General features: G+C 46.5%; 1 protein-coding gene and 2 pseudogenes across 2 annotated transcripts in view; 2 read left to right on the top strand and 1 right to left on the bottom strand.

Annotated features, from left to right (window-relative positions):
• The window catches only part of DNAJA3 (DnaJ heat shock protein family (Hsp40) member A3), a 30,834-nt gene that overhangs the window by 2,617 nt on the left and 9,410 nt on the right, over positions 1-18,807 (bottom strand). For both annotated transcript variants that reach the window (XM_005697929.3, XM_018040843.1), the window contains exons 3-10: positions 13,863-13,946; positions 12,900-13,100; positions 11,727-11,879; positions 6,761-6,908; positions 5,721-5,785; positions 4,455-4,583; positions 3,886-4,001; positions 3,047-3,144 (exon numbers count right to left, since the gene is read on the bottom strand). In XM_005697929.3, the coding sequence (XP_005697986.3) occupies positions 3,047-3,144; positions 3,886-4,001; positions 4,455-4,583; positions 5,721-5,785; positions 6,761-6,908; positions 11,727-11,879; positions 12,900-13,100; positions 13,863-13,946 (994 nt within the window). The remainder of the gene's footprint in view (positions 1-3,046; positions 3,145-3,885; positions 4,002-4,454; positions 4,584-5,720; positions 5,786-6,760; positions 6,909-11,726; positions 11,880-12,899; positions 13,101-13,862; positions 13,947-18,807) is intronic.
• Positions 15,659-16,059, top strand: LOC102181746 (annotated as a pseudogene).
• On the top strand, positions 16,802-17,242 carry LOC102181464 (annotated as a pseudogene).

Here is an 18,807-nt window from a genome sequence, read left to right as displayed (position 1 = left end):
CTGGACTCAATGTTTTTCATTATGCCAGGAAAATTAGCGCATGTCAGTGTGCGGGGGGATGTATGTCAAGGGCAATGTGTAGGACAAATGCCCATGTCCCCAAGATCTCAGTCTGAGACGCCTTTGCCGGTGAGAGGCCCACAGCTTTGGGCAGCAGGCCTCCAGAAGAGGTGGGGAAGGTAATCCATGGCTCTTTACAAGGTGATGAATAACCAGGTAACGCTCATTCCATGAATCTGTACCACCTTTTTCTCCACAGGTACAAGCTCCTAGTGTCATGAGCAAGGTCTGGCACTCACCTGGGGGTTCAGTGCCTGTTGGCCTTCCCCCCCTCACACTGTAAGCTGGGCGGGGCAGGGACCCCATCTCTCTGGTCATCGCTTCTGAGCACATGGCAAGTGCTCGGTGACCATCAGTGCGAGAAACAGAAGCCAACAGGACTCCAGGGTGACATCTGAGGACCGGACCCACCCTACAGGCAGAGGTGCGGGGTCTACACGCACAGTCTGACTACCTGAGCTGACTACACAGACTGAGCCAGCAGAGTGCCTCTTGTTCCACTAAAATGTCTTTTTCCTCATCTTCCTCTTGCCTCCACCCTACCTAAATAAAGGGGCTCAACAGTCAATGCCGTCAGCTCATCAGAGAAGAGACCGCAGGTGGATCCAAGCTCTGGAAGAGGTTCCTGCACGACAGCTAAATGGACGTACAGAGGTCGTCACAGGAGTTAATGACAATCCACAAACACAAACAACGAGCCATGCTGTCTCTAAACCCAAAAGGTCACTCAGTAACCTCAGAGTGCCCCAGGCCCCCAGCTCGCTGAGGTTTTTCTGCTTCTCAGACTGGGAACGAAGCCAGGGCCAGCCATTATTAAGGTTTTCAGCAGGGGCTACAGAGAACAAAAATAAACAAGCGATACTAAACCCACCAAAAATGTTTAGGTTGTTTTCCTACATAATGGTAACTTTTCCAAATGCCTTCCCAAAACCTTTCCCGTGGTGAAAGCAAAGACACCCAGGACTCAGTCTGCATCTGCAGTGACTATCTCCACGGGCACTTGGGGGCTATTAAGCGACACACTAGCCTAAGAACCACTGATGACTGCAGGCAACTGCTTCCAGTGTAACTTTAATAGCAGAGATTCAGGCTCTACTTGAATAAGTAGGATGCACCTTAGTACAGACGTTGGGAAAGGTTACTGTGTGCACCATGTCCTCACACGTGGACGGCAAAAGTAACTTTCTTCACAGTAACAAGAGGCTTAACCACACCCAGGCTGCAGACTGACCGACAGTGCGTTCCGGTGCTAAGATTCTTAAAAGCCATTTAAATAATTATGTCTGGGAGCCATATTTCCCACTGAATACAATTCTGAAATGACAATGGAAGTGAGTGGAAAAAAAAATAATTCAGGACACTCATTTCACTTTATGAACTCTTCACAAACACATGCAACACATATGTTAACATCATGATATATTCAGCAAAATTATGTCAATAGAAATTTAAAACGAAGAACTGGCAAAGTGTCTGGCACGTAAGAGCCTTTCAATAAATCTCAGCTAAACGAGCGGAGAGGGAATGAGTTAACAGGATGAGAACTGAGGACATTACTCAGAAACTGACTGCAGGATCAACTTCCAATCTGAGCTCTCAGGAAGGGGCTTGATAACAACTGGTGGATAATACCCGACATGCAAACAGTGAACAAGGCCCAGGGTCTCACTCAGAGCTCAGTCAGGAAGACCTCAAGTTCCCCTGGGGGGGGGGGCGCATGGCTGAAAGCTGGTTGCAGAGCAAATCTCGCATGCTCTATGACTGTGGGACTATTTGGGACTCAGGAAAAAAAACCTAGAGGTGCGTAAGTAGAGTTATGTGGAAGAATCATCCCCACTTCTTTTTAGTCCAAGGGATAGTAACAAGAAAAATATGAAAAAGTCTATGAACCAAACCACTAAAGTAAGTGCTCACTTTATGCCCAGTTGGCCAAAGACAGAATCTGTGGCAGCTGTTTTTTCACAGAGGACTTGGTCCCCTGGATTTAGGGGAGCTCGGCCAACTCCATGCAAAGGGTGCTGCCACTGGGACTCCCAGCCCTGCCCCAGGGCTCCAAGACCAAGACCTCACCCCCAGCTCTGATCACCTGCTCTGACTGTACACTAATCTAATACCACTCAAGTTCTGAGAAGGTGACAGAAAATTCAGGACCCAGACAAAAACAACGTGGTACAACCAGGAGGCAACACATCGGGCAGCAGAAGCCAACTCACCCTCAGCACGCCCTGTCCCAGCCCAGCAGGAGGCCCAACTGACAGGGAACAGCGTTTCCTTGGCAGAGCACCCCATCCCAGCAGAGCACCTCGTCTGGGCAGAGCACCCCCATCCAGAGGGAGGAGGGCCGCAGCCAAGGTGCCTGTAGCCCAAGCTTCTGCCTGAGGTCAGAGTGGGGGGCATGGCTACTCACCAATCACCAATAATTAACTGCACTCTACAGATGTTTAAGCTCAAAGTAAACAAGGCGTTTTGTTTGTTCACGGCCCTAGAAGCTCAGAGTTTAGACCTGCTGCACACAGGCAGACCTGGGGTCGTTAAGCCTGCTGCAGCTGCTGTTTACAGGACACTCTGAAATCCAGGGGAAGACTTCTGGGCGAGGAAGACATACATCTCCTCCTTTAGTGGCTACAAGCTGATCTCATGCAGGAATGAGCCCAAGGTCACAGGGCAAGTGACAGAACCAAGGCTAGAACTCAGGAGAGCAGCCCTAAGGCACAGAGCTGCTCCCTGGAGGGAAGTGTCACAGAACTCACGGACCTCGGCCAGCAGCACATGCACAGAGGATGAGGGCCGGGGCGGGGGGCCCTGCTGGCCAGCTTTCCCCAGAGTGTGGCTGCCCTGTGCCACTCTGCCCAACGCTCAGCCCCTCTCTTACTACTGGGCCCTCTGGAGACTCCAGAAGATTCCCCAGTGGAAACCCCAACATGCTTCCAAACCGTCTGCCCTCCCAGGTACTGGGCGGCTCCCACGGGCCGTGGGGCTGTCTCACCAGTACTTGTGTTGGTGACGCCGTTCACCGTCCCCTCCACGTCGGTCTCGTCCTCAGCGTAGCTCAGGATTAGGCTCTGCTGGCGGCTTGTCAGTCTCCTGTGGACCGAGCGCAGTCAGTGTCCGAGTGGCTCCTCTGGGCAGCTCTTCAAAAGGACGTGGACGTGGCCAGTCCCCATGCAGCATGTGGGAAAGGCAGGACCCTCGACCCAGGCACCAGGCACACCCTGAACCCAAGAGCCCACACCCTTAAAGCTTCTGTAATGTAAACCTCTTCAACTACCCTGAGTTGTTCTAAACAACTGCCACTGTGGCCATGGTTAACAGTTTACCAGAGGAATGAAAAGCTGTTACAAGTGTGTGCAGGAAACTATCTAACTAAAGAGAGTGCTGGAAACCCAGCCCTCTGAGAGGAGTCGGCAAGCCCCGTTCCAGATGTCCACAGCTCCCCCTTGGACTTTTCTCCTGAAGGCCAGACATGATACCTGCCGCCAGCTGGTTCTAGATCATCTCTCAGATGGAGGGCGACCCGAGAGTGATAATAAAACCAACAGCAGCAATAATAGCTAACTGCTCCCTATGGGTTATTCATTTCATCTCCCAGCAACTCAGCAAGGTCAAACTTTTATATCACGTCCGCTTTCAGAAGGAGCACCTGGGCAGGACAGACTTAGAGGGAGAAGTAACCTGCCTAAGCCTCAGTGCTTATAGCAGAAGTGCCACACAGGCTGGCGGTCGGGCTCAGCACCTGCCCAGGAGGTGAGAAGTCCTCGACCGGCTCCTGCTGGTGCTGGAAGCTACAGAGAGCGGGTGGGCCTCGCCACACCAGGTGGCACTTACTTTGGAACTCTGATCTTGATGTGAATGTAGTGGTCTCCGTAGCCATAGCTGTTAATCCTCGGGATGCCCTTCCCACTCATCCGAATCTTCTGGTCTGACTGAGTCCCAGGGGGGATCTACAAAGAAAGGAACCTCAGGTTTTCCTCCACCTCCAGCTGCCCAAATGAAAACATCTCACGACATGAAGACAATCTTACTCCCGAAAAGAACTCCATTCAGGTTTCTAGACCAAACCCACCAAACACCACACAGAAACTGGCTAGGCTGAGTCTACCCTGAGCAGAGCCTGTGACGAGCTTGGGGCCAGGAGTCTGGGGTGGAGAGCCCACAGCAGGAAGGAGGGAGCTCGGGGAGTAGGACCTGGGAGGAGGCAGAGCCAACCCAGGGCACCACTGAGGCCGCTGCCCAGCCCAGCAGGATGGACATGGCCCAGGAGCTGCTTCCCGGCCGAGTCACACCCAAGGCGTGGCCCACACTCCTCCTGCCTTCCGCCAGGTTGTTCCCAGGTTTCAGCCATTTCCCGTTTTAGAAAAACAAAAAGAGCAGTGAGAACGTGCTTGCACTCTTACCGTCACGCTGATGGTCTCGTACAGGCCCTGCGTTCTGGCGGTGCCCCCGAGGATGGCCTGAGCTATGGAGATGAAGAGGTCTGAGTGGATGTCTGCGCCATCCCTCCGGAACACAGGGCTTTTCTGCACCTAGGGTCAAGCACGGGAGGGTTATTCACGCTCAGAGAAGTCCTTCTGGAGAGCAGACCACAGCCGCGGCTCAGCGTGCAGCATCCAGGGAGACAGCATACTTTCACCAAAGCGCCCACCTCCCCCAGGCTCCGGGAGTTACAGGGCAGCTTCTTCCTTCACTGCAATGCCACAGTGTCCTCGCAGATGAAGCTGTTCAAGTCTTGAGGGAAATAAAACTAAATTTTGAAAACTTAAAAAATATAAAAATCTTACTTTATTAGAAACACAGATGAAATATTTCACACATATGTAAATCAGCACAAGTAATTACCACATGCTGTACACACAACCCTGCTTAGGTCACAGAAGACCAGGACACAGGTGACTTCTCCCCCTCCTGCTTACCCCTCCACAGTAGCCGCTACGTTTAGTCTGTATCTTTCCTAGGAGCGTCTGTTTACCTTTTCTACATGTTTACATGTCCCTAAACAATACATGACACCACCTCACGTGGTTTGAAACTACACAGATGACCTCATTCCTTGGCCTGCAACCCTCTCGCTCCCTGTCCGTAACTGAGAGCTATCAGGGCATCTCACAAAAACCTGTGCATCTCCAGCTTCTGCTCCGAGGTGCCCACAGTGCGGCCCCCTCACCAACTCCTCCCGAAGGACAGCAGGCCGTTGGCAGTGTCTCACCGTTGTAGACGAGGCTGGCACACACCTTGCCTCCGCCTGCCGCACCTCCTTAGGGACATGCCTGGTAGAATCAGTGGCAGAGGTGGTACTTCCTCTGTTATCCCTGTCTCAGAAAACTTTGCCTGCACGTCACACGTAAATCTGTAGCTCTGGCACTTACTGTCCCCATGAACAATTCAATACATCAATAAAAAATATAAGATGTTTTCTGTATTTTTATGAGTGCTTTGTGGCCAACTTGTAAACACCTTGGGGTAACTTTATTCTCTCCACATTTAGCACAAAAGCTTAATGTAACACATGTTTAATCATCCTGCTGAGATGGCCACTACTTGACTAGAAACTTGAACAGCCAGGCACATTCTGTGAAGCTCTCACCTCACCCCTAAGAAGCCTGGGCTGCACCCTCTCCACGAGACCATGGGCCTAAAAGAGGCTGCGCAAACAGAGCACCTACCCTAAATGTGATGAAAATTTCTCGTTTTCCTACAGGCATCCTCACAGTCTGGCCATCCTCGACTCCTGTAAGCAAGAGAACAATTATTTTGGGATGTCTGAAGGCATTTTCTACGCTGGATCTATTTACAACCCACCCACTTACTCATTCCTGTTTCCTGTTAACAAGGAACAACACAGTTACCCAATACAGCAACAAGTAAAACAAGTGTAACTTTTCAAAGGTGTGGCATATCGTAATTGATAACCAAATGAAAGCACCTTCCATTCACTTATTCAAGTTTACCAGCAGGTCCACCTAGTATCCCAGTGAGTTGAGAGTCTAGTGGGGCACAGTGCTAAAGAATCCGCCTGCTAATGCAGGAGATGGAGAAGCAGGTTCGCTCCCTGGGTGGGGAAGATCCCCTGGAAAAGGCAATGGCAACCCGCTGCAGTATTCCTGCCTGGAGAGCCCATGGGCAGAGGAGCCTGGTGGGCTGCAGTCCCTGCAATGAGCTGGATGCCACTGAGCACATCCACAGGGGAGACAGTTATTAGCTGAATAACAACACCATGTATCACTACAAACAGAGATAACTGCTTAGAAGGAAAAGATCACAGCTCCAAAGGAACATCTAAGGAAATGCTTCCAGAAGGCTCCCCTGGGGATGAGGAAGCTGCAGGCAGCAAGGCAACAAGGGGGAGACTAAGAAGATAGGAGGCTGAGACCAGGAGGGCCTGGAAGAGGAGGCCAATTTTTGGCCCCGGAGAACTGCCACAGGGTCTTCAACAGTGTGAGATGTAATCAGACCACCCTGTGCAAAGACCCATTGCACCCTGTGCAATGTTGGCCTTGGGACAGAAAGAGGTGGAGGAACTGCTTCTCGCAGGAGCAGGGCAGGCACGCGAGGTGCCATTTCCTTCTGACACACGCAGATCTTAAGGGTAACTGGTGCAGAGGAAAATGCATGAGACTCTGGTTTCTCCCTGAGTTTCAGCTCCAGAAACAAGGGCAGGTGGCCTCAGCTCCCAGCCCCCATGCGTGGAGGAGCCCAGACCCACCGGCAGGCACGGGGATCACCACCTTCTTCTTCTGCTTAGCCTGTCCTGCTCCTCTGCACACCACACAGGGAGACGTGATGATGGAGCCCCGGCCACCACACCTCCGACACGTGGAGCGCATCACAAAAGGGCCTGTGTTTATGGTTTCCTACAAAGATAAAAAAATGGGACCCTTAGACACCAGTGCACCCTGACAGCAAGGCCCTGGGACCACAACGAGCATGAGAAACGTGTCACCGAAGACCCGTATGTGTGGTGTGCGCCTGCACTACAACACACTGCCTGAGCACAAGCTGCAGGAGCTCACAGTTAACCTGACCTAGAGCACACTGCCTCCTGAATCCCGAACCACACCTGACTGTATGAGACTGAAAAATGAGACACTGCCTCTCTACTGAAGGTCCTCAAGCCCCCAGAGCTGAGCAAATCGCTTTAAAGAGAACCCTCTCTTCCCTTTACAAAAGGGACAGCTGGGAAAGAAAGAGGAAAGTGACAACTGGAAGCAACTCCCACTCAGAGTTGCCCCTGCCTGCCCCAAGGGAGGAGCAGCATAGGCCTCTGTCCCCCACAGCCCCCCACAGCACCCCCTTGTCACAGATGCCCATTGCAAGGAGGCAAGCAGCTCCTCTTGCAGCCACCCTCAGCCCAGTCCTCCAGGAGCCTCCTCAGCTCCCAGCCCCTTGCACAAGTGGGGCCTTATGGTCTGTGGCCACTCCCATCAGCTCTTCACTGGGCAGTGGAACTCAGTTACCATTTTCTTTAACTCATCATCCTTGGGTTTTTTTAGGGGGTGAGGGTAAATTATCAACGCACTGTTGTAGCAAATCAAAGGATACAGAGATATATAAAAAATTAATCTCCCCCTCACCTTGACTCCCAGGGTGACCTGCTCATAGGAGCTCAGTTTGAGGTGTTCTTCCCATGACTCACTCACTCTCTTCCTCACCATAAAGAAGTTTTTAAGTAAAAATTTTACAAGAAGAGTGTATTGCATTATCACTCTGCAACATGCCTTTCCCTCTCACCTTTATGATGCATCATGACCAATGTACACAGACCTCAATTTCTATTTTAATATTTTTGTTTCCATGTTGAAGAAAAAAAATCTCTGCACATAGACACCCTTCAGTTTTACCGTATTATCTCAATGTTCACTACAGAAATAGAAAAAAGAAAGTCACAACAATTCAGGACCTTGGAGAAAGGACCTCAGGTGTGAGAGGGAACTGGGATCAATAAAAAGTATCTGTGACAAGAGGCAGTGACTCGATGGTAAAACGATAGCCACAGCAATCTTCATCCTCTCCAAGGACGCACTCTAGAGGAAAGCAGGCACAATTTTACTTTTTCAGACTAAGCTATAGGATTGTGTACAGGTAACTGTGGACTCCCATCAGTGGACTATTTTTTTTTTAAGAAACTTATTGTTATTTATTTATTTGGCTGCTCCTGGTCTTAGTTGCAGCATATGGGATTTTCAGTTGCTGCATGTGGGATCTAATTCCCTGACCAGGGATCGAAGCCAGGCTCCCCACATTGGGAGCTCTGAGTCTCAATCACTGGACCACCAAGGAAGCCCCCATCAGTGGACTATTATTCAGCCAACAAAGAGAATGTTTAAAAGTATTCAAAGATACGGAAAAATGCCTTCATTATAATAAACGAAAAATAGGAAAAATTTCACTATGATTCTCAACTGATGAAATCCACACACAAATAGGCAAAAATACATTCAAAGTCAAAAGACAAATACAACTAAAATCAATGACAAACACTGGTGATCCAGTGGTTAGGGCTCTGCTCTCACTGCCAAGGGTCTGGGTTCTATCCCTGATCTGGGAACTAAGATCCTGCAAACTGTTCAGCTTAGCCAAAAAAAAATGAAAAGATGAGAACCCAGGCATCCAGCAACAGGGTCTGGCTAAACAAAGGGGATTTATCCGTATGGAGGAATACGGTGGCCACAGAACAACTGAGGCAGCTATAAATGTAGACTATTTCCCAAACACAGTGAGAACCAGAAACAAAACCAAACCATCAAGGCACAGCTGGGGCTAACAGTAGGCACACACAGACACACATGTCTACACAGACTTGCATCTAGAAAGACAGAAAGGGTGCTTCTGGAGAGTGGAATTCAATGGGTGAAAGCCAAGAATGAGAGGCAGATTCACTGTACAACAGCTTTCGATTTATACCCACTGAATTTCAATGATTTGCATATACAACCTGTTCCAGAACTAGTTAATATAAAACAAAAATGATATTCCTCATCAACAACTGATAGGAGACACATCAAAAGTGGGATTATCAGGGACTTGTTTCCTTTTTTATGCTTTTCTTCTATGCACTCAAAGATAACTTCTGTGCCCCCATACACACTTGGCGGTGGTTTAGTCACTCAGTCGTATCCGGCTCTTGTGACCCCACAGACTGTAGCCTGCCAGGCTCCTCTGTCAATGAGATTTTCCAGGCAACAATACTGGGGTGGGTTGCCATTTCCTTCTCCAGAGGATCTTCCTGACCCAGGAATTGAACCCAGGTCTCCTGCATTGCAGGTAGACAAGGATTTTATTTTAAAGGTGGGCAGTAGAGAATCTCCCAACCCCCTTCAAAAAAGAAACCATATAAATGGAATACAAACATATTCAGTGGAAACCTACCTGCATTTTAAGCAGATAATATAATCACAGTGAAGGGGGAGAAAAAGAAGTGATCCGAGTAAGCTAAGCACAGTATTTTGGCCATATACCCAAATGCCAGTTAAGCAGGATTGCTTTTTGCAGTGGTATGAGTGACAGTTCTCAAATTACTTTTTGTATGTTATAGGATTGAGCAAATGAGTAAATATACAGGGTAACCAGAGCCAGATTTCTCTTTGTTAGAAATTAATAATCTCTCTTTATTATTTAGTTTCAAATATGGACAGGCAGGCAGAAGACTAGATAAGCCTTGCGGTGTTGGGCTGAAAGAGGAACTATCAGTTTGAACTCACTGGTTTGTTAAATGGATGCATCAGTGTACACATGTATATATATATATATATACACTCTATCACATGAAAAGTAGGGAAAGACAGATAGGTATCGAACATATGTCTATAAGTGCACACGTGTGCGTGTGCTAAGTCGCTTCAGTCATGTCTGATTCGGCGACCCTATGGACTGTAGCCTGCCAGGCTCCTCTGTCCATGGGGATTCTCCAGGCAAGAATACTGGAGCAGATTGCCATGCCCTCCTCCAGGGGATCTTCCTGACCCAGGAATGTGTGCTCATACACACTCACATACACACATTTATTTCCTGTCTCAGTCAGCTGAGAGGACCTGGAAGCAGAGACACTCCAGATATGAGTACACCGAGAGCACAGATCTTGGTTCCTAAATCCTACTAGACAGTTGAAAGCAATCAGGACTCCCTGGAGAAATGGCTGGTTCCAGGATGTGGCTAGGCAAGTGTACAGAAGCTGTGACACAAAGTGAAGAAGTGCCAAAAGAATGATGGGACACGCCAGAAGAACACAGGAGCAGCCAGAAGAGACTTCCACCAGCACAGTCAGGGGCAGCTTGTGCATCAGAGTAACAGTGATGATGGTTCGGTGAATGAAATAAGAATCCGTGAGTTCATACTGATACAAATGAAAGAATAAATACATGGAGAAGAAAAGAAAGCTCTTCCTTTCAGTAGAATGCCAACTAATAAATGGAGAAAGGGGATTTCTCTGGTGGTCCAGTGGCTAAGACTCTGTGCTCCCAATGGAGGGGCACAGGATCAATCCCTGGTCAGGGAACTAGATTCCACATGTTGCAACTAAAACTCAGCACAGCCAAATAAACAAATTAAAAAAACCCAAAAAAAACAGAAGGGACATTGGAATCAGAAAAATCATTTTTCAAGTCACAGTAATAACTGATTTAAGCAAGACTCATTAATGGATGCTGTAAGTACTGGGTATAAGTTTGATGGGACAGGACATTTATATAGTGTCAAAGTAAGTCACAAATTCCTTGTTAATTTCAAAGGAAAAAATAATAACTTTATAATGAAGAAACCCGGTGGACAGTTCTTTAACTGACTGGGATAAAATATAATTATCATCGCTAATGGGACAAACTGACACCTCATGACTCCTGACGTGATCCATGCAAAGGGCACTGTATCTCCATGCTGTTTCTGCCAAAAAATGCATGATCTGAATCTTATCATGAGGAAATATCAGATGACCCAACTGAGGGACATCCTACACAGCAGTTGGTCTGCAATCCTAAAAAATGTCAAGGTCATAAAAGAAAGACTGAGAAATCGTTACTGATTAAAGGAGACTAAAGCTATGACAACCAGACACTATGCAAGGTCCTAGACTGGCACGCTGAGTCTGGGGTCAAAAGAACATGATAAGGACAGATGAAAAACTCTGAGAAAGTAAAGATAACAGAATTGTTTGGACATTAAATTTCTTGATTTTGAGAACATACTGTAGTTACATAAAAGAATGTTCTTGCTCTTAGAAAATATACACTATAAATGACAAACCAAATGGGATAAAATGTTAACAACTGTTGACACTTGGTAAAAGGAATAAGGAAGTGGTTATTTATACTAGTCTTACAAGTTTCAATTATATCTAAAACTTACCAAAAAGAAAAAGAAAAAAAGATTACACTTCAAGCAAAATTTAAGTTCCCCTCCCCCAATTTTAAATTACCAACATACTCCAAAACGTATTTTCAGAGGAGACAGCAGAATTTCCTTGCTCCTTCTGTACAGAGCACTCCTGGGACAATGTGGAAGGTTCTAGATCACAGAGTCCCACCTATTAAAGAGCTCTCAAAGCCCTAGGTACACTGGCACAGAGAAGAGGAGTGGTGGGGAAGCACAGGGAGGTGGCAGAGACAGGAGCCCCTGGGGAAACACAGGGAGGCGGCAGAGACAGGAGCCCCAGGGGGAGGCGGGCCCACCAGGCTCACCATGCCAGAGCCGCCGCAGTAGTGGCAGTGCTGAACTTTGGTGCCCGGCTCGTTCCCTTTGCCATCACACCGCTCACAGGTGTCAGTGATGTTCACGGTGAACTCCTTGTTGACGCCCTTGGCAGCTTGATTGAACGTCAACTCCATGATGTACTAGAGAAATCAAGACCACTGTTACTGCTCTGAAAGTAAGGGAGAGCGCTGGCTAAGAGTTTACAGTTACTGTTTCTTTTAAAGACTCTATTTTTTAAAGCAGTTTTAAGTTTAAAAAACTGAGAGGGAGGTAGAGATTTCTCTTATACCTTTGCCCCCACACGTGCACAGCCTGCCTACCATGTAATCAACATCACTCACCAGAATGATACATTTTTTTTTTTTTTAATCAAGGATGAACCTACATTGACACAGCATGACCATCCAGAGCCCACAGTTTACATTAGGGTTCACTCCTGGTGCTGGCTATTCTATGGGTCTGAACAAGTGTATGATAACACACAGCTTCCTCATAGAATCATGCAAAGTATTTTCACTGTCCTAAAAATCTTATTCATGGCTCCACCAATTCATCTGTTCCCCTAGCCACTTTTTACTTTATAACTTGTACTCTGTCAAGTCAAGAACAGATGGGACTCAACTGATTCTGCTCTACTCCTCACGATTTTCAACAGATACCTGTTGTGTAAAGGAAAATGTGCTTTTCAACAAGCTGAAAATGTTCACAAATAATATTAGCACGTGGTCCTAACAGTTCAAATGATCCACAATCATAACTTACATTGTAAAACGCTTCCCCCCACCCTTGGGTTCTCTTCTGATAATGCCTGAAACAAAACATAAACATGGAAGAGGCAGGACTGGCAGTGCCTCCCTATGGACCGAGTCTCCTAGAATAACGAGACGGGCTCTACATAAATTAACTACTCTAACTATGGACTCTCAGAGCCACGGGGCTGCCCTGATTAAGCAACTGTAAGAATACAGGAGAACTGAATGTACACATTATTAATGGTTTTTCAAATACTGGAACCACTTGCTACAAAGATGGCTGCCTCCCAATCACCCCATTTAAGCTGCTTTATCTTTTTTCTTTGAGAAAGAGAAACTGGTAAAAAATCTGTTTGTGTCACACTTAGCAGCTGAAATTTGAACAATTTTTCAAAATGAGGGGCTTACCTCCTGAGGCTGATTGAACACACTCTGGAAATCACCAAAAGAGGAGGATGAGAACTCCCCAAAGATCTTCCTGAAGAGCTCCTCTGGGTCAACTGTGGGACCTCCTTTCCAGTAGCTCTGCCCAGAGCTGCCGGCCCCGGGGTCGAAGCCAGCGGAGCCGTAGGTGTCGTACTGCTTCCTCTTCACTTCATCGCTCAGGACCTGCCGAGAAAAGCCCGGCAGTCAGTGCCCCCGAGGCTCCCAGGGCACAGACACCAAGTATAGACGGTGGTGGTGGCCTATCGACATTAAACGTCTTGATCCTGTCAACTGTACTGAGGCTATGGAAAGAGCCTGCCCTTAGAGAACACACACAGAAGCACTTAGGAAGAGACAGAACACATCTGTGACTTACCCTCAAATGGTCAGGGGCAGGGCGGGGGATGCACACACATGTGCATGGACACACACACACAGCAGATATACAACACCCTACACACCCCCAACCCCTTCAGCACGGCTGAGTCTGAGAAGGAGGTCCGCACTCATTTAACTCTGCCCTTGTTCAGCTGCTGTTTCACACCCTCTTTGCTCTCAGATGACATTCGACACTCCTCCAGGGCAGTGGTAGTTTCTGCTTTTACAACATCCACCATCCCACCAGCCCTACGAGGGGGAGGTCACCAAACAGGCACAAACTGGTTAATCTGACAAGAAGGTCCCAGACCCAGCTAAAGTCCCAGTGACTGGGACTGGGAATACAGATTACTGGGTTCTGTTCTTTGTTGATATCCCTAGTGAGATCTCATGTGAGCATTTTGGAACTGCAAAGTTTGTTTTTTTTCCCCCTTCAACAAGGTGGTCTGGAGGGGGACACAGCCTTCCCACTGAACCTTCTCACGCATCAGGTTTCCAGTGCAGCACGCTCTGACCCACGCACACAGCTGAATGACAGGGACTGCATACACTGGGGGGCCGCGTTACCTCATAGGCCTCTGCCAGCTGGGAGAACTTCTCCTTGGCTTTGGGATCATCCTTATTCGTGTCTGGGTGATATTTCTTGGCAAGCTAAGGGAGGAAATGGTCAATTAGTATGGACACAAGATGATCACTAAAACTGAACCCCAGACACCAGTCACAGCTCACCTCCTTTGCAGCAGTTGTCAGACTTCACAACTGACAGCAATTCTTAAAACAAGATTTAAGACTAACTCATCTCTAACTAGACTTATTATGATGATCATTTCATAGTGTATACAAATGTTGAATCATTATATTGTACACCTGATACTAATGTCAACTACACCTCAATAAACAAACTAAAAGCAAAACACACACAGCCAGAATTAAGAACATACACTCCATGAACTGTGTTCAGTTTTCAATTCTGATCAAAAGTTTATTATAAAATGGCAAAGTGAGTTTTGGGAAAGGGAAAGAAAGAAACTATCTCTTCAACTCTGAGATGTGTGTATGTTTTTCAACTGCAACAAATCTCTCAACAGAAGTAACAATTCTTAAGAACTTGGGGTCCTTTGTGAGAGATGCCAAAGAGTAAACCTGATTAGACTACCATCTGTGTAAAAAGAGGGAAATGACTGGATAGATAAGTAGATATATCTGCTGTATAAATTAGTTTTGGAAGAGCAGAGACTAAGCTGGAAAGGCTGACTGCTACTGGGGGGAGGGGATGGATGGGAAAGAGAGGTCTTCTCACTGCACACTCCTCTGTACTTTCTGAATTCAGAACAACACAGATTAAAATATTAAAAATCCAAACACAATCCTAACTTGGCTGTCCTGGGTACACAGGAGAGCTGAGCAGCTCTAACGCAAAGGTTTCCTCCTGGCCACGCTGAGCAGTGCTGTGCGACACCTGTGCAGGCGCTGACTGTCTGCTGCAGCTTACTGACGCCTTCCCAGTCTGGGTTTCCCTGGTGCGAGGGCAAGGAGGGCTCAGAGTCCTGAAGCTGAAAGGAACTGTGGCGACGGCCGGCCCTATCCCTGCCCGCAGCTGGCTGCTCACTCTGCACCCAAGACACTGGCCCTCACACCAGCATGTGATGGAAGCACGGCAGAGGCTCGGCCCAAAGGGAGCTCTCAAGGCAAGAAAGTAGATCACGGTGAGTCGCAAGGCTGGTTCCAGGCCAAGGTAAGAAATGCTGATGAGCTTGTGAGATCAAAGAACGGCCCTTTGCACTCAGAAAGACCTGCGTTTTAGTCTCCTAAATGGAGACTAAACTGTGTGGCCTCGGCAGCATGTCATAACCTAGCCAAGTCTTCCGCCTTGGGGATTAAATGATGTAAACATGAAAAGTTTTTATCAAGGTCCAACCCCAGGAATTGCTCCATAAAGCCTACTTTCTAAATTTTCAGTTTCAAATTACACAACTTTACCCAATTTTTTAATTTTCACACCGAAAAACTTAGATGGTTTCTACTCTCTCTTAAACGAAATCTCTAGTACGTGCTAAGGGCCTCACATGCCCCAATAAGTTGGTCCCAGTCTCCATCTCGCCAACCTTCACCTGCCTTTGCACCAGGTACCCTACCTTCCAGCTCAAAAGGAGAGACAAGCTATTCACTCTCCCAAGATGGAAAAGCTAATCAAAACCACAGTAGTTATCACTTCACACCTGCTAAGGTGGCTTGAATCAAAAAGACAGGCTCTTTGAGGAAGACACAGTCGCCTCTGCAGTGGAGCTCGGTGCCACCTGCTCCTGCTCCTGCCTCACCGCTGTACACTCTCGCCAAAGAACAAGGCAGTCAGGAAGCCGCGCCGCACCATGGCCTTTAAAGATACCAGCACGACTCCTGTGGAGCCAGTGGTGGCCATTCACCGGATTAGGATCACCCTCACCAGCCGCAACGTGAAGTCTCTGGAGAAGGTGTGTGCTGACCTGATCAGAGGCGCGAAGGAAAAGAATCTCAAAGTGAAAGGACCTGTTCAGATACCCACCAAGACTCTGAGAATAACTACAAGAAAACCCCCTGCAGTGAAGGTTCTAAGACTTGGGATCGATTCCAGATGAGGATCCACAAGCAACTCATTGACCTGCACAGCCCTTCTGAAATTGTCAAGCAGATCACTTCCATCAGCATTGAGCCAGGAGTCAAGGTGGAAATCACCACTACTGATGCCTTTTACAACCTTTTTAATAAACCGATAATCAGTTGTTAAAATAAAAAAAGATAAGTATTGGCGAGGATGCAGAAAAATCAGAATGCTCACACACTATGGGTGAAAATCCAGAATGGTGCAGCTAGTCTAAAACAGTCTGGCACCAGAAACAAGTCCACACACCAATGGTCAATTAACATACAACAAAGGAGGCAAGACTATACAATGGAGAAAAGACAGTCTCTTCAATAAGTGGTGCTGAGAAAACTGGACAGCTATATATAAAAGAATAAAATAAAAAGAACCTTCTGTAACAGCATGAGTGATAGTCGCTCAGCCATGTCCGACTCTTTGCAACCTCATGAACTACAGCCCGCCAGGCTCCTCTGTCTATGGAATTCTCCAGGCAAGAACACTGGAATGGGTTGCCATTTCCTTCTCCCTCTAATACCATATACAAAAATAAACTCAAAATAGATTAAAGACCTAAATATAAGACTGGATACTATAAAACTCCTAGAGGAAAACATAAGTAGAACACTTTTGACATAAATCACAGCAATATCATATTGGATCCATATCCCAGAGTAATGGAAATAACAACAAAATACATTAATGGGACCAAATTATACTTAAAAGCTTTTGCACAGCAAAGGAAGCAAAACAAAATGAAAAGACAACCTACAGAATGGGGGAAAGAGATTAATTCCCAAAATATACAAACAGCTCATATAGCAAGCTCAATATAAGAAAGAAAAAAAAAAATCCAATCAAAAAATGGGCAGAAGATCCAAATAAACATTTCTCCAGAGAAGACAAACAGATGGCCAAAGGGCACATGAAAAGATGCTCAACGTGGCTAGTTATTACAGAAATGCAAATCAAAACTACAATAAGGGTTTTGGTCTCGGCAGCAGAAGCAAGATGACCAAGGGAAGGTCATCGTTTGGAAAGCGACGGAGTAAGACGCACACGCTGTGCTGCCGCTGGGCCTCGAAGGCCTACCACCTTCAGAAGTTGACTTGCGCCAAGTGTGGCTACCCTGACAAGCGAAGAGAAAGTATAATTGGAATGCTAAAGATAAAAGACCAAATACCACCAGGTCTGGTCGAATGAGGCGCCTAAAAACTGTATACCCCAGATTCAGGCATGGATTCTGTGAAGGATTGCACCTAAACCCAAGGGAGCAGCTGTTGCAGCATCCAGTTCATCTTCAGGATTTCAAAGATTAGTCGCACAATAAATGTTCTGGCTTTAAAAACAAATTTAAAAAACTACAATAAGGTATGACACACTGGTCAGCATGGCCATCATCAAAAAGTCTACAAATAAATGTTTGAGAGGGTGTGGAGAATCGATATCCATCAACTGATGAACAGATAAATAAAATGTAATATACCCATGCAACGGAATATTTGACCATTAAAAGGAATTAAGTACTGCTACCTGTTACAGCGTGGATGAACCTGGTAAGTATTATTCTGAAGTTAAAAAAAAAGTCACGAAAGTCTACATATTACTTTTCATTTCTATTTCATTTCTATGAAGTGTCCAGAATAGGCAAATCCCTAAAGACAGGAAGTAGGTTAGTGATTCCAAAGGCAGGAGAGAGGGGAGAATGGAGAATAAGGGCTTATGGCGTGAGGTTTCTTTTCGAGGTGCTGAAAATGTTCTCAAATTGATCGCAGTGATGCTTATACAACTCTTTGAATAAACTAAAGACCAGTGAGTTCTACCCATTAAAAAAAAGAGAAAGAGAGAGAGAGGAGAGAATAGCTACTCAAGCCATAAGTTGTTAGGTCTGGTCTTGATCAGTCCTTGGTTCACAAATATTAGGCTTAGCCAAAGTATTTATTTCCCCACCAAAAAAATTTAAAAAAGAAAGAAAAAAAAAAAATCAAGACTCATAGCAAATATACATAAAAGTAATTTAAAAAACTTCTCTTCTTTCTGGCCACACTGTGTACAGCTTGTAGGATCTCAGATCCCCGAGCAGGGATTGAACCCAGGCCACAGCAGTGAAAGCTTGGAATCCCAGCCGCCAGACCACCAAGGAACTCCAAGTAACTTTTAAAATTTAAATTGTATTCATTAACCTTATTAAACTGCTGCTGCTGCTAAGCCACTTCAGTCGTGTCCGACTCTGTACTGTGTCCGACTCTGTACTGTGTCCGACTCTGTGCGATCCCAGAGATGGCAGCTTCCCCGTCCCTGGGATTCTCCAGGCAAGAACACTGGAGTGGGTTGCCATTTCCTTCTCCAATGCATGAAAGTGAAAAGTGAAAGTGAAGTCGCTCAGTCATGTCCGACTGTTCGCGACGCCATGGACTGCAGCCTACCAGGCTTTTCCGTCCATGGGATTTTCCAGGCAAGAGTACTGGAGTGGGGTGCCATTGCCTTCTCCGAACCTTATTAAACTAATCTTCTTTATTCTGACATTATGGCTTCCCTACGTTTTATGGTATTAAGGTGCTCTTTCTTCCAACAAATGATATTAACAGATTGTACCTAATTATTTCTAACATCTGTATTAGGCAAAATAAAAAAGATAGCATTCTACATTGGCACCCTTGCTCTTTTTTTTTTTTTTTTTAATTTTTATTGTGCTGATCAGAGCAAAAGTCTGGAAATCACAGGTTGAGATAACTCACAGGCCACTTCACCAATCAGCCCAACACATTCTGGGATATGATAATGGGAGTTTCACACTTTTTGAGTTAAAAAAAAAATAATAATGCTAAATTCATAAACTTTCATCTGAATGCAAAGAATGAGTACCTAAAACTTAGACCACCACATCTACCAATT

The sequence above is a fragment of the Capra hircus genome, chromosome 25 (assembly GCF_001704415.2).
Source record: "Capra hircus breed San Clemente chromosome 25, ASM170441v1, whole genome shotgun sequence".
Classification (NCBI taxonomy): Eukaryota; Metazoa; Chordata; class Mammalia; order Artiodactyla; family Bovidae; genus Capra; species Capra hircus.
Note: the sequence above shows the minus strand (reverse complement) of the source record. Positions and strands in the feature narration are given on the sequence as shown.